Source organism: Ambystoma mexicanum, chromosome 2q (assembly GCF_040938575.1).
Source record: "Ambystoma mexicanum isolate Mex_15411 chromosome 2q, UKY_AmexF1_1, whole genome shotgun sequence".
NCBI lineage: Eukaryota > Metazoa > Chordata > Amphibia > Caudata > Ambystomatidae > Ambystoma > Ambystoma mexicanum.
In genome coordinates, this window is record NC_090924.1 from 1307038708 (window position 1) to 1307054477 (window position 15770).

General features: G+C 44.2%; 1 protein-coding gene across 5 annotated transcripts in view; it reads right to left on the minus strand.

The window, feature by feature from the left end:
- Positions 1-15770, minus strand: part of NOD1 (nucleotide binding oligomerization domain containing 1) — a 567072-nt gene that overhangs the window by 19917 nt on the left and 531385 nt on the right. For all 5 annotated transcript variants that reach the window (XM_069648761.1, XM_069648760.1, XM_069648762.1 and 2 more), the window contains one exon: positions 11148-11231. In XM_069648761.1, the coding sequence (XP_069504862.1) occupies positions 11148-11231 (84 nt within the window). The remainder of the gene's footprint in view (positions 1-11147; positions 11232-15770) is intronic.

Sequence of the window (15770 nt, forward strand, 5' to 3'; positions counted from 1 at the left end):
AACGAGATCAAGTAATGGTCTGTCCAAGGCTGCGGGAGTATGGCATAGACTAGGACTGAGCAGTTGTGCACAGCTAGCCAGTCCAGAGTTCTCCCTTTGATATGGGTGGGCTCAGTAATCTTCTGGGTGAAGCCCAGTTCCTCTAGGGTGTTATTGATTGTACTGGCATTGGCGTCTGCGGGGTCGCTAAATCCTAGGTTAAATTCTCCTAGTAAGATGCGTTGTGAGGGAGTTTTTAAGATTGTTTGATAAGATGTCTGTGAGGTCTTCTTCAAATGACCCTAAGGGGCCCGGCAGCTGGTAGATAAGGTGAATGGAGATGGATTGGGTATTAGATAGTGTTAACTTGGAGGTTAGAGATTCACAGGAAGTAACATTAGTGGGTGATTCAATTGTAATAGGGAATTTAGTTTTGGCTATGATGCAAGACCTCTGCCTCTAGAGGTGGTACGATCAAGTCTTAATAGCGTGTAGTCATCTGGTACCGCTAGCATAATTGCAGGGCCTGCCGTCGGGTGGAGCCAAGATTCGGTGACTGCTAAGAAGTCCAAGTCTTCGTTGTGTAGCAGGTCGGCAATGTCTGAAGCATGGGCTACCATGGAGCGGGCATTTATTAGTGCACCCTTAGTCCCGAGATCTACTGGGTATAGGGGTGGTGGCACAGATTCGTGCGTACTTTTCTGGTCACGGATGGGCTCACGGTGGAGTCTACTGTTCAATTGAAGAGGGTGTAGGGATGGAGTCCTAGTCACCTTATTGTGGGCTAGTTTAGATAGAGGGTCATAGAGCCTTGAGAGCCTGGCACGTAATCTAAAGTTCCTCATGAGAACAGGGCAAGGTGTGGAGGTCATTTCAGTTGATGTGTATGGGTTATATGCGGGCTCAAGTGCTGGTAAATTGGGTAGCATGGTTAGGTATTGGCTGTTCAAGATGTGCAGTATTGATCTCAGTAACACTGTGTAAAGCGCATGGAGATACATTGTGATATTGCGCAAGATAAGGCAAGTACAGTGTAGTTGTTATCCAGTAGCGTAAGGTCTAGTCTAATGGGTCACTTAAATTCGATTTTTATCAATCGAGGCACAAAGGCATAGGTCACTAGCAGGGTGCATAGGCAAAGGGTCACCTAAATTCGATTTTAGCAGTCTAGGCACAAAAGCAAAGGTCACTAGTAGGGTGCATAGGCAAAGGGTCACCTAAATTCGATTTTAGCAATCACGGCACAAAAGCATAGGTCACTAGCAGGGTGCATGGGCAAAGGGTCACCTAGATTCGATTTTAGCAATCAAGGCACAAAAGCATAGGTCACTAGCAGGGTGCATAGGAAAGGGTCACCTAAATTTGATTTTAGCAATCAAGGCACAAAAGCATAGGTCACTAGCAGGGTGCATAGGCAAAAGGGTCATCAGAAACAAAATTAGGCAATACCTATGTGCTAAGGCTAGTAGCAATTGAGGGCGATCAGACTCAAGTTCAAGTTGTGAGGCGCAACAGAGTTAGGCTATACAGATATCCTAATGTTAGCATCAGATGTGGGCCTAATAGGTAATGGACAGTGCAACATATACAGGCAAAGTTCAAGTGTCATTGCATGGTGATCATTAGTGGGCAGAGCAGTAGTTAGTTAGCAGGGCTGGAATGCAGTGAACAGTAGGACAAGCATTTCAGGTTATCAATGAGAGCTGGTTTTAGACATAGCGTCAACAGCAACTGACTTTGAATGGCAGATGCAATATTACAAGAGTTGTGGGTCAGGTACAGTATAGTGATATGAGTCCTGCATTAAATACCCCTAAGGCCTTACCGTGAGAGTCTCAGTGGAGCCGGAGAGGTAGATAAGGTGCAGCGCCTGTGAGCTACCATTGCGCTAACAGGCGCAAACAGGGCCTTTGTACGGCCTTCGTGCAGGCCGGCGTATCCGCCTACCGGCGGAGGCAAGGGGCTTTGATGTGCCCGGAACAAGGCTCAGCCTCGCTGTGGTGCCGCGTCGCACCCGGCATGGAGAAGTCAGGCAAGCGGGAGGGACACGGTCAGGCAGGCCGCCGTGTGCTCTGCAGCGGGTCTGCAGTTGCTGCGTGGGTGGTCTGCTGGAAGAGGGGGGGGGCTCCTGCCCTCTACACTCGTCGGAGGTCGTCTGGAAGGGGGGTCCTGGGGGCCAAACAGCGCCTTTATAGGCCTTCGTGCGGGCCTATATATATAGTATATATACAGTTTACAGCAGCAGTCTGCTATTTATGGCATTGCAGCATTCCACAGTGTTTCAAAGGGTTGAGAAGCAGCAAAAAAGCAGCAGGTAAACAGTATATATACATATATATTTTTTCACTGTAAAAAACTTTAGTTAAAGTGTAGTTAAGTTGAGTAGATTTAATGCAACAAACCCTTGAAATTCAGTGGATGTGGGAAGTCATGACCAGCGCAGCTCAGCGCGTTCCTGTTGATGTCCCCCATAGTTCCATTTTATGTCATTCTGAATACCTTCTCTTATAATATTTATGTGCTCATGGCCGTGGCAATCGGAACGTGGTCATGACTTCCTGCATCCATTGAATTTCACGGGTTTTGTTCCGTTAAATCTGCTCAACTTATCTACACTTTAAAGTTTTTCAGTGAATTTCAAGGATTTTTTATACCATAGTTTTTTTATGCATCACTGGCCTGTAAAACCATACGTTTCTTTTACATACACCAGTGAAGGCCGTGGCCTATACATGTCTTTCAGGCTCTGGCTAGTGAGAACAGCCCATGGCGGTTCCCACTCTATATTTTAAAATGCTACCGGGCCACTAGCTGTGGCTTTAGGCCGTGGCCGTCGGCCACGTCCACGGTACATGTTTCCCCTGTGGCCACTATGCATCTCTCTTGGGCCCACTAGCCAGGGCATTCAGCCCAATGCATATTTTAAAAACAGTGAGAAGCAAGTTTGCAAGAGAAAGTCACAAGCCACAGCGCTTGTATGAACCAATAGTAAAGTTAGCAGCAAGACTGCAGGTGTCCGGGGAGTGTGGAAATATTGGCAAATATAATTCCACTGTTGTAAATGCAAATAAAAAACGAGCAATTCCCAGTCACACTGCGTCAAGGAAAAGTGCAAATAAGAACATGTAGTGCAGAAGATTTATGCGAAGAATAGCCTTAAATCCAAAGGATTTATTCAAAGGATAGCCTGACACGTGTTTAGAGCTCTTCATCTGAGGCTAATAATAATTACAAAACAAAATACAAAGCAAATTGTGCAAAAATAAAAGAAATAATAGAGGTTGCAACACCATCAAGTATCAAAAGCAAACCAAAAAGGGATGCATAACACAGCGACAAAAAAGGGGGTGGGGGTGGGTAAATTTGCCATTTTCCAAGGATGCAGTTTGCAATCAAGTTAATATGAGACAAAAAAAGGGGCAACCCCATAGAATGTAAAAAGCGCACAACCATGAAAATTATAAATGAAATTCAAACAATACCACATTTGGTTGATGTTCATTGGAAGGAAGATGTTGAATAGTCCATAAAAACAAAACAAAGCAATAGGGGGGGGGACAAATAACGCATAAGTTACAATACGGCAATGACAAGGACTGCAGCAGCGCAATCAAAAGAACATATTTATCATTAAAAGTCAATTGAAAGGAATTTTGATATGTTGAAACCCTTATTTAAAAGCCCCACACTTCAAATGGAGAAGACTTACCTGGATTGGATATAGGGCCTAAAAACAATTGGCTAAACGGCCAATGCCAAGAAAACTCCGTAAAAATAAATAAATAAATGTAATATGGAAAAATTGCCAAAATTGCCAAAAAGGGAACGAGAAAGCAAGGATAAATAAAATTGCATACCTCAAAGCTTTGCGAGTGCAGTAAGTCTGTATAAGACAATAGAATGGCTAATCATTACATGGTAACGAGCTTCATTAGGATTAGTAAATGCAATCATTAATGAGAGCAAGTTGCACGTGGTCAAGCATTAAATCAATAAGATCCATGGAGAAACCGTGAAAGGCGACATAGATAGTTTAATTAGGGAAGTTCAAGTGAACTAGATTGAGTAGTTAAGGAAGCCAAGGGGCCGTAGAAAACGTCTTACCTGAATGGCTAAACAACTGGAATAACAAATTGAGACGGCGCTGGCCACGGAAATAAAGAAGGGACTATATAGATACACCTCAAAAGCGGAGGCAGAATTGCATGGGCCGTACATGTCCGCGGTATAACCATGGTGCACCGCCATGTTAGGTGTACTAAAAGCATGGAGGGAGGTAAATAACAAAGGTGGATGCAAGGCTAAAACAAACCCAATTGAGCTAGTAAAAGGTACAGAAGAACCAGACAAATTGGCAATAAAGGTAAACTAATCAAGGAGGCGATGCAAACCAAGAACAAGGATTAGATTGAGGATGAAACAAATATATGTATAATATTACTATACATGAGCGCGCAACGAACCCTAATCATTAAGAAAAAGCCACAGGTGGGAGCGAGAAAAAAGAGCTAATTGTCAAGGATGGAGAATACCCAAGTAAGGGCAAGGCACAGTCTGTGAGTGCGCTGCTGCTAGGTCGTACACAATAAACACATGCAAATCAATTTTTAAAAGATTGAAACTGATTACGGTGGTACATTATAAAAGCAATCCTATTAGGTACATCAGGAAAAGGAACAAACCCACAATAGATTGAGAATAGTGGCACCTATATACAAAGTCAAGTTAAAATTACTACTTGTGTGATAAGCCTCCGTCTTAATAAAATTAATATTACAGAAAAGTAGCAAATTCATGGTCAGAGTTTAACCTATTAAAAACAGTATGGTATTTGCAGATTAATCTTGCTTCTAATTGGTGTAATTTCAACATTAAATTACCACCTCTAGGAGGCAGTGTCACTTTACATAAACCTGAAAAGCGTATGTCGTCTATGCAGTCCAATTGATGCAATTTTTGCCAATGGTTGGCTAGATGATATCTCGACTCCTGACTGCCAATGGTAGCAAGATGTTCTCAAATACGGATCTTCATCGGTCGGATAGTGCTCCCAATAGATTTGAGTCCACAAGTACAACTTATACAATAAACAACAAATTTGGAATGACAATTAATTAATGAATTGTTGATGTGGTCTCCTCTAACTCCAAAGGAGACCTCTGAAGTTTCCATTGTATACTTGCACATGTTGCAGAATCCACATTTGTGGAATCCCATGGCGCGAGCTGTATGTAACCAAGTAGATTTGGGGGTGGGCATGCTCATAAATGATGGACAGGGTTTATTTTTGAGCAATTTTCCTTTCCTAAATGTAATGCTCACAGTAGGATCAAGCCAGTTGGCAATATCTGAATCAAGGTGTAGCAGGTGTCAGTGTTTCTTCAGAATACTGTGGATCTTGTGACTGTCTGAATTGAACCTAGTAATTAACCTGATTTTCTGGGTGACAGGTGACTTCTCACAAGTGTTAGGTACTAACAGATCCGCTCTCTTTAGCTGTTGTACTGAGGCATGTGCTTTGGCGAGACAGCTATGATGGTAGCCTCTCTCAAGAAAGCGTGATTTAATAGCGATACTTTCATGATCAAAATCCTTTAAATTAGAGCAATTCCTCTTAGCATGAATAAACTCACCTTTAGGAATATTCACTTTAACATGATTTTTATGGCAACTCTCTGCATGTAATGTTGAATTAACAGAAGTAGACTTACGAAAAGTTTTTGTAACTAAGCCATTTGGAGTGAGGTCAATTGAAAGATCCAAAAAAATCAATGTGAGTTTGACTAATGGTGGAAGTAAATTGTAAGCCCCAATCATTATTGTTAAGATAGGTGACAAATTCAAGCAGTAAGTCTTGTGTACCATTCCAAATTAGAATAACGTCATCTATATAGCGTTTCCACAGATGAATGCAAGAAAGGGAACCCGGGCTGGCAAATACAAATGTTTGTTCAAAAAAATGCATGAATGCGTTAGCAAGTGAAGGTGCAAAGCTTGCACCCATAGCCACACCGATTAGTTGCTTGAAATACTCATTGAAAACAAAAACATTATTCTGCAAAGTAAATGTCAAGAGCTCCTTCACCATTTCAATGTGATCAAAAAAAGATGCAGAAAATTCACGAAATAAAAACACTTTGTAATGCTTTAGAATGATCTATGGAAGTATATAATGCTTTGACGTCTTATGTAACTAGCCAACAATTGGTTTTAAAATCCAAATTGTCCAATATTTCTAATGTGCGCATTGAATCTCTAATATATGTGGGGGTCTTACGTACCACTGGTAACAAGAATTTGTTTATGTAGATAGAAATTGGTTCTTACACACCACCACCTCCACTGACTATTGGTCTCCCTTCTGGAATATCTGCACATTTTTTGTGAATGTTTGGGAGAAAATAAACAGTGGGCATAATGGGCCAGTCTACGGTGAAAAAATGCCTTTCCACATCAGTAAGCAAACCCTTTTTGTGCCATTTGAAGATTAAATCATTAGCTGCCGCATGAATTGCCTTCAAGGGGTTATTAGGAAGAATGGAATAACAACAAACTGAGTTCAGGTGATGCATACCCATGGTAATATAATCAAGTTGATTCATGACAACATTTCCACCCTTATTTTAAAAACACTTACAGCCCACTCTCCATGGCCTTCGGCCGTGTCCACTTTCCACCCCCGCCTCAATGTAGCTGTAAAAATCCTTTTTTGTAATAATCAATCTTTTTAAACTTTATTCCCATAACCACAGTTATGGTAGTAATCTACTACGGATAACCACAGTTATCTGTGGTTGCCGATAGACGTGGTTATCTATAAAAACAGCATACAATCAAAAATGTTTTTCTGCCATCCTAGGCATCACCAAGTGCCCCCCCCCCTCTTCCTTGCATGCTCCCTCACTCCCCTGAACTTATCTTTGCCTCCCTAGCTCCCTCCCATGCACCAACACTCGTCATTTCGTGTGACACACTATCATTCCCAATCTCGTTTTCTTCCATAACCCTGGTTATCCCGCCGAATAACCGCGGCTATGGAAAAACATTTGTGCTCTGAACTTGGTCTCTAACCCATGCCCCTGCTGCTCCCCCTCCCCCAAATCCCCAATTTCACATGGAATCCTATTTCCCCACCTCTATCCTGATGTGATTGCAGCGTTTTTCCACCTCTAAATGGCTTTATTTTAAACTTTGTTTTCGGGCCCTTACCAAACCTTTGGTTTTGAATATTTCATCCAAATCCATCCACCAAGTCAAAAGTTATCAGCTTCTCTCTGATGCAGAGCACAAAGATTGATATAAAGGTTTTAAGGCGCAGGAGGCACCCAATTCTATGTTGAATATTTTAAAAACTATAGGATGGATTTACCCAAAACCAGTCAAAGAAATGAAGTCAATGATTTGTGCCCAAATTGTTTCTGATTTGGTCCAAATCCTCCAAGCGCTGTTCACGCAACGGCTGTTCAAAAACTGCCATTTTTCTCTATGGGAGAATGAATGTGATTAGGCTGAAAACAGCATTTTGATTTCTTAATAGCTTTTTAACTTTCTAACAAATTGCTCCCACACTTTCCAGTTTAGTGGAGTACTTGACAAACTGTTAGGAAATGTTTATCCAAATTAGCCTCGCTCAGCCTCTCTGTTGTAAAAAGCACCAAGGCTGATATAAAGGTTTTAAGGAGAAGAGGGCACCCCCTTCTCTGTCAAATATTTGATCAATCTACTGGATAGAATTACCCCAAACCAGTCAAGAAATGTAAGTCAGTGCTTTGTGCCCAAATTGTTTATTTGGGTAAAATATGCCCAGTGGTTTTCAAATTACGGTTGTTCAAAAACTGTATTTTTTCTCTATGTGAAAATAAATGCGCTGAAAACTGTGAAACTAATGTTTTATTTTCTTAATAACTTTTTGCATTTTATAATGTATTGTTCCCAAAATGTGCAGGGGGGTAGGGGAGGGGGAGTGGGGGGTATTGACAAACATATTGTTCCAAAAATGTCATCCAAATCCATCCAGCAAGTCAAAAGTTATTAGCAATACAATTTTGGGGAAAAATGGCTGCTTTTTCATTTCCGAATAGCCTCTCAGCCACTCTGCTACAATGCATCAGGGGAGATATAGCTATCATTTTGAAGAATGGGACACTCCCTTCTCCGTCAAATATTTTACAAACTACTGGATACAATACCCACAGACCCTCCCTGGAAACCGAGTCAACGCTTCGTGCCCAAGTTGTTTCGTACCTGGCCCAATTCCGTCCAGCGGTTTTAGTTGTGCGATGGAGCAAAATTGTGACTTTTTCTCTATGGGAAAATGAATGGGGGATATGCCAAAAAAACATTTTTTCAACTTTCTTAATAAATTGTCAAACATTGTTTGCAGAATTTCTGCCAAATCCATCTTCCAAGTCAAAAGTCATTAGCAATTAATTTGTTTTGGGTTTCCTATGCATCTTTATACTCAACTACAGTTATAATATATATATTTAAAAAATAATGTTTCTGGAGAGTAGTCTTTTTCCACAGTTTATAGATCCTGAATTATTGATATTGGTGGAAGGCGACGCTACATGTCACTTTTTTTTAATTAAATCCATTGCCCCCACAAAGAAATGCCTTCGAGTCAAAGCCTTCCTCAATACCTTACTTACGATCTGAATGAGAGATTTGTTCATCAATTTATCAAGATTATTTAGATGTGAACATCGGCTAGATATAAAAATAACTGCTGAAAAGAGACATTTGGGTTTCACAACCCTCTTAAATCCTGTTAATATTAAATGAGGGTTAATATTTTAAGCTTGCTGCCCCAACACAGCAATATGGAATAGAGAGATCCCATATATGGCCATCCATTTACAAAACCAGCCTACCGGCCCAATCTTGAAGACCGAGGCTTATCACACACAGCCAGTAACACTAGGCTGCGTTATTATCAAGAACCGTCCCAACTAACACTGTGGGTAAACATATCCCATATAAAAGAAGGTTACTCATGCAACCTTTTTCTGGGGCGGATTGCTGGTACTGAAGCTCCTGTGGTCGGTCGAAGGGTTTCGTGGAGAAGCGGGCAGACGCCCCTTTTCAGAATTAGGTGGTCCACACCTCAAACAGGCGTCCAGCACACACTACGCTTTTGCTGCTCCCACTTATCAGGACAGTCACCTTCCCCTCCAGGGGACACAAGACCAGGATACTCCCAGCGAGCCCCCTTCACCAGGCTGCCTTCCAAGAGGGGCCCCATCGGCTCCACTAGATGTTCACACCATCCCTCCCTGGGTCCATGCTGTGGGGGACACCAGAGAGGGGGGGTCTCCAGAGCTCCTCTAGCGCTTGCACCACTCCTCTGCCCTTGTCGCTGCACCCTTAACACTGGGGAAGCAGTGTAACTGGGATGCCTCCTGCTCCTCCACACTACCCGATCACACAGCTGGATCCACCTTCAGGAAGACGATCTCCTCCCTCGCTGACGCGAGTCCCCTGTGTCACCCTGTGGCAGCCCCCTGTTCACGGCATTCTTACCCGCAGCCTGTGTCCCCCGATGGGGCTCACCATTACCACCCCAGGGCTGACTGGGTCACTGCTGCCTCCCGCACTGCAGGGCCATCTCCTTCTTTCCACTTCGCGGGGAGGAGCGGGGGGGCCTTCAATGCACGGTGCTACCGCCTCCCAGAAGCAACTCCTCGGCCACAGCGTTATTTAATCAGGGCCCTCCTCATGCAGGGCCTGCACGGGACTCCCGTGATTCGCCACCCACACTCTTGCTGCTCCTCCTCCTTGCAGCTTCCTCCACCGCCAAAGCCCCTGATGCAGCTAACTCAGCCGTCCCGCTGTGGACTAACTTCAGACTTGGGGCAGGGGTGCCCCAAGCTCCCTACTCCCAGGGGCAATCCTCCTTACTGCTCCGAGGAAGAGGGGCAAAGGGGGGGCTCAGTGCCCATTCGCATTCCTGGGCTTCAGAGCTGACAGAGCAGTTTAATGTCCGCCAAGCGCCCCTTGATGGCCTCCGCCTCTTTTTCTAATCCCACTTAATGCACTGCCTGAGACTGCTATCTTTTTTTTTTTTAATCAACCCAGTTTTACGATAAACGATGAAGGAGTCAACCTTCATTCTAGCCAGGCCTGTAAACACCAAAAATCACAGAGGCTCAAGGGAGAAACAGTATTTCGGAAGGCAGAAAGGAACTGGTGTTGTGTTACTTACAGCCAAGAGGCAGCCACTACCCTCTGCCCCCCACAAGTAGTGAAAGCGGTGAACATTGTCCATGATGTTAGCTTAGGTTTCTGCCTGCACATAGTCTCAGCAATATTTAGATCCGTTTGGGTTAATCCATTGAGCAAAGAAGCATGGAAGGAAGGCTTTTTTATGCAAAAGGAACAGGCTTGGCAAGCTGGCCATTTCCTCATACCATGCTGCTGGGCAGCTCTGAACGGATTAGTCCCCCTACAAATCAGATTGTACAGCAATAGCTCAGAGGTAAATAAGCATGGGTGTTTTTATGAAGCTAGACAGCTGAAAGTCCACTTTCCTCGATAAGGACTACTGATTAACGAGTCTGAAAACATTTCAGGTGTGCGTCTCATGTCTACTGGAGATGTGCAACAAAAGAGACTTCCGGCCAAACCAATTAGACTGGTTAGTCTCACGTCTACGTGCGACCTGAGAGGACTGAAGAAGCCATTGAGACTGCTGGATCTCACACCTGCAGGCTGATGTACAGCTAAGAGACAGCCGAAGCCCAATATGTCAGAGTGTGGGAGCAGGCGCCTGGGAAGATGGAGACCGATCCGAACGCAAAGAATAACTTCATATGCTTAATCACTCATCTCATGGCCATTCATTCATCTGACACAGTAGATGCCAGAAGGCTACAGACCAATCATGTGCAGGCCGTCCATCGATCCTCTGTGTGTTCAAGGGCACACATCCTGAAATCGGGTTGGCTGGGATCAGTATCACACGTGTAACCCTTCAGGCACGCCTTATATATCCAGCCATCATCATGATTCATACTTGCGCCATCATCAGGAGAACTCCAAGCCACTCCAAGCCCACCTGGCTGGAAGCACTATTGCCTGGTTACAGTTCAAGCGCCCATGTGCTCCGCTGCAGGAGAGGTGGCGCTGTCCCAAATGCCCATGTCCCGCCCGGAGCCCTGTATAATTACCAGAGGATGCGCAGGGATGTGTTCTCCTGAAGGGCGTCTGCGATGCTTTCGCCTCCATCTGTGGATATCCCATTGCAGGCGAGGCTAAAAAACAAAAGCAGATCTGGAAATTAGGGGTACAGCGAACGGTTCTACTCCACCATAATGTTCTGATCTGGGGGAAGGGGAGCGAGGGGAAATTCTGGGAAAGGTTTAACATTGCAATAACTCAGAGGTACCAGCTCGAAAGCCCCATGTCTGGGCACATTTCTTTGATACATGTAGCATTTTAGGTATATATTGTGTACATTATTATATAATGTATATATGACTAAACATGTTCCAAATAAAAAGCAAGACGGATATGGAAGCAGCAACACAACTTCCCATAGTACGCTAAAAAGCTCTGGATTGCAGAAATACTGTACAGAATGCGTTTGCAATTTAGTAACCACGAATGTGCCATGTGGACGTCCCTTCCTTTGATCTATTCTCTGCTAGTTATAAGTTTGTACCAAATGAGTTTGACCCGCTATGTTAAAACTTGCAGCACCGCTGTATTACATTTTCAACATGACACTTATTTGACGGTGCCGTTGTCTGCTGAAAGGAAAGGGAAGTGCACACACACACCTACTGGCCAACCATCTCTGCACGCGTGGAGGTCCAATAACCACGCATGGCTTCCATGGCGCACAATGAGCATAGTTTCGCCTCTAGGCGCATGAAAGAACGTGCGTAAAGTCAAGGCTTGGCGGGGCAACATGGTAAAAGCATTCTCAAAGATTGTTTTGGTGCTGGAAAACGTAGGGCGACAGGTTTCACATGCCTCGAGACTATATGGGAAAGCATTCAAAGAGAAGACCTTTTGGGGTGATGCGGGAGGAGAAGGGAGGCATTGGAGCACAACATTGCTAGTTCTAGACAACCTTTGCTGACATCTACTGTCGTTTTCGGACGCACGCGCATTTTAGCAACCAAAAGAAAAACACGTGCATTAACACAAACCTTTAGCTAGCGTTGTTTTGAAAATAGCAGTGCTTCCAAAATCTTTCATTCACAAACATGACAACACATCTGCACATTATGAGCCATACACGTTGTTGATATGTCATAATTGCACTGATTTGGCCGATGGGAAGCCAAACAAATGTTAACAACCATAGCCCCATGGTGTGGCCTTTGGGCTCTGGGGATTGTTGACATTTCTTTTCATCACCGGAGCCCTTCATTGCGGTTATAGGACAATACTATGAAGTTACACATCCAGGGACATCTCTGAGCCCGGGCAAAGCAGGCAGCTGACCAGGAAGCTTCACATTTCCGGTTCAAAGAAAGATGCGTGGTGGCACCCGTTTTTAAAATATGCTTTTTAGCAGGTCTCACCAGCAGAGCATTTTAAACGGGCTGCGATTAGTGGTAGATCGCGGCCTACACTCAGCAGCGAGTGGGTCATTGGCAGTGACTATTGTTAATGGAATGAATGTTCGGAAGTGCAAATGCTGAGAAATTAGACATTTGAGGGGCGGATAAGAAGTTTCATGCTGTATAAACGAATGACTGCTTACAGAGAACTGTGGCATGCATTTTCTTTTGCTGTGAAGTGTCCAGAGTGCAGCTTTAAAGACTAGAGGAGATTTGGGTAGGCTCCCATTAACACATATGAACCAACGAGAACTGGTCAGATATGTGGGCAAGTGCCCACATTTAAGACTGGGGTCAAATCCTGGCTTCACCATCGAATCAAAGTGTGTGACTCTTGGTAAATAATGTAATCTCACTGCATAGCTGCATAATTGGGAGTCCCAAGACATGATGTAGTTTGGAGTCTGTCTCCCGCCCCCCTCCCCCAGAAGGCCTTATTCACGGCTTACTAAACGACTGACTATCGTGTAACATTGACGGTAGTCACTATACAAATACTTGTTTCCAAACGCGTGGGCCTCCCTCCTTGGTGGTGTTTTTGCATATATTTGTGAGGTATTCATTAAAATAAAACGGATTAAGGCCGGTTCAGAGTAAAACGACCGAAGAGAAGCGTTTGGCTCTTGTTAAATTACCCGTTGACAGGAACATTATCTAAAAATAGTTCCGTGCTTCTGCAGAGTAGTCTCGGACGGTGCCCACACACGAGATAATAAAAGTGAATTTCTATTTGCAGGGGGGTTGCTAGGTCTGGAAAAGACCGGGGCTAAGCTGATGTCGGAATTGTTGGGACTGGGGGCTAGCTAGTCTTTTGGCTATAGCTCCTGAGATTCTATCCGGGGCTACAACCAAAAGATCAGGGGCTATAGCCCCCTCAGCCCCCCCCCCCCCAGCAACGCCCCTGTCTATTTGCAATATTGCCGTCTGCTTCTTACTTGTACTTAATTTAATGAGGGCGAATAAAACGAGGCTTTGTTTGTAGTGGAAGGAGTTTGCAAGGATGGGGAGGGGCTGCTGTGCAGTGCAGGTGTATGGGGGCCCAATCCAGGGCTAGCGCTGGTCTGCAGGCAGCCTTGTACAGGTCATCAGCATGTGCACCGGCTCGCGCAGAGGCGAGAGGGCAAGCACAGGCTGCATATGTCAGCACTGGCGCGGCACGTGGACACCCCAGGAGAGACCCGAGTGATTGAGCGACAGTCATTCCGCGAAGAGCAGAAATCAATGAGCAGGACGGGTTTCCTCCAGGCTTAAGCCGTGGCGGCTTTCATCCGCACTCAGTCCATCTTGTCCTCGCGCCAGAGTAGTCACTGGAGCTCCTCGTGTTGCCTCAAGTCTCCGTGTGAGCGAGCAGGCCCCCCCCCCCCGCAGTCATGTGTTCCTGCGCAGGACTTCTCTGGCGCATGCATGATGCATGCGGAGGAAGGCATGCTGCCAGATAAAGAAACAGAGGGTTCTCCCACTGACACCCATGCAGAGGCACGACCACATACAAGACCTGGCCACATCATGCATAGGCACGTGGGCAACATATCCTGCACATGCATACACGCACACATCAAAAACAGGCACGTCCACGCAAACCGAGACATGAGCAAAGAAAAGCAGGCAAAAGAACACAGGCATACAGAGCACTGCCCATAACAACAAGAAGATACCTAGCCAAAAAAAACGATTCAATATCCTTTTGTAATTCCGGAAACCTTAAGCATGCCAAAATGACCACCCTATATTCATCTGGGATATATTTGCTGACGACTACCGGAAGCCACTGTCAACCCGCAGTCCGTCACCGTTCTGCACTCCATCCCACCAATGGCCATGCTGATAGCCCTAGAGGGAGGGTGGGAGGGATCAGTGACGTGGTAGTGCAGTCAAAGCACCACATGATATTTGCTATTTTGACATGTGGGTAAATTAAGATGATGGGAGGAGTATAAAGTGATGTCCATCGTGAGTGCTCACTCCAGGCCTAGGGCGACTGATTGCCAGAGCAGTGGCATTTTATTGCAATTTATTTTTAATTACTGGTTGTCATTAATTAAATATAAAGCCAACTTTGTTGCTCAGAGTCTGGTTTATCCACAACACTGAGTAATTAGGAGCTGTTTGCAGTCATTGCAATCTGACAGTTAAAGCTTTTGATGGGCAAACTTGCATATATGCTTGATATTAACAAAAGCTTTATTATTAGGGTGACTTGTTTAAAAAAAAAAAAGAAACCCATACCAAACGCAGCGTGCTTTAGGTATTTAGTGATCCAGTCATTCAACTCACAGACATGTATGACAGACAAAGCTCTTTGGTCATTGTTATATTCCCAAAATGCTCTTTAATATGCAAAACAGTCAAAACCTCCTGTTTTTTTAGGTGCCACATCACATTATCTTTGGAGTTCTTTCTATTTAATACACAAATACACTGTTAAGCAATCACTTCTATATTCAAATACACAGCATGCATTTTTAAAACCGTTGCACAAATGAAGGTTTTCCCTTCAGAAAAACAAAAAGGTTAGAAATGACGCATCATTTTACAATATTAAACGCATGCCTATGTTTAAGTCAAGCAGAGTTCCCACAGGTGGCACTAAAATGATGTTCAGAAGCAAACACTCCTTTCCCTCTCTTGCCCCACATTTCAGAGGTCTGTGGCCGTCCCCAAAAGGTGCAAGTATCAAATAGATCAACGAGAAGTTACAATGGTGAAGAGTTGATCTGAATGCGCAAGTGTATCAAGAAACCTATGAAAGCAATACCCAAAGCCATAGAAGGGTGAGCACAAAAACTGTGTGCCAAATGTACACACTGTTTCACAGCTGTAAAGGTGTCCCGTAAAGACATGAATTCAGCCATCTTTACAGAAGCTGCTCAGTGCTAAGCAGGCAAATGGCATCTGTGCTGGATTTATGATGTGCCTGAAGACGTTCTGCTGCATTCTCAGCACTACCAGGAGAACCAACTGCAAAGTATGTCACACACTGCATAACTGTGATGATTATAAGTAATCTTTACATTGATTATATTTTAAATACAAGGTAGGACTTTTACTGTGAAACAGTACTTCTAGCCACAGCAGGACATCTATATCTATACCCACAAATCTCAATGTTTCTATTTATGTACAGTCAGCGCTACAGAGAAAACTAACATTTTAAATTACCTTAAACGCAATCTGGCAAGACCCATAGACTAAACCACACCCAGAAGGTAATATTGTGCT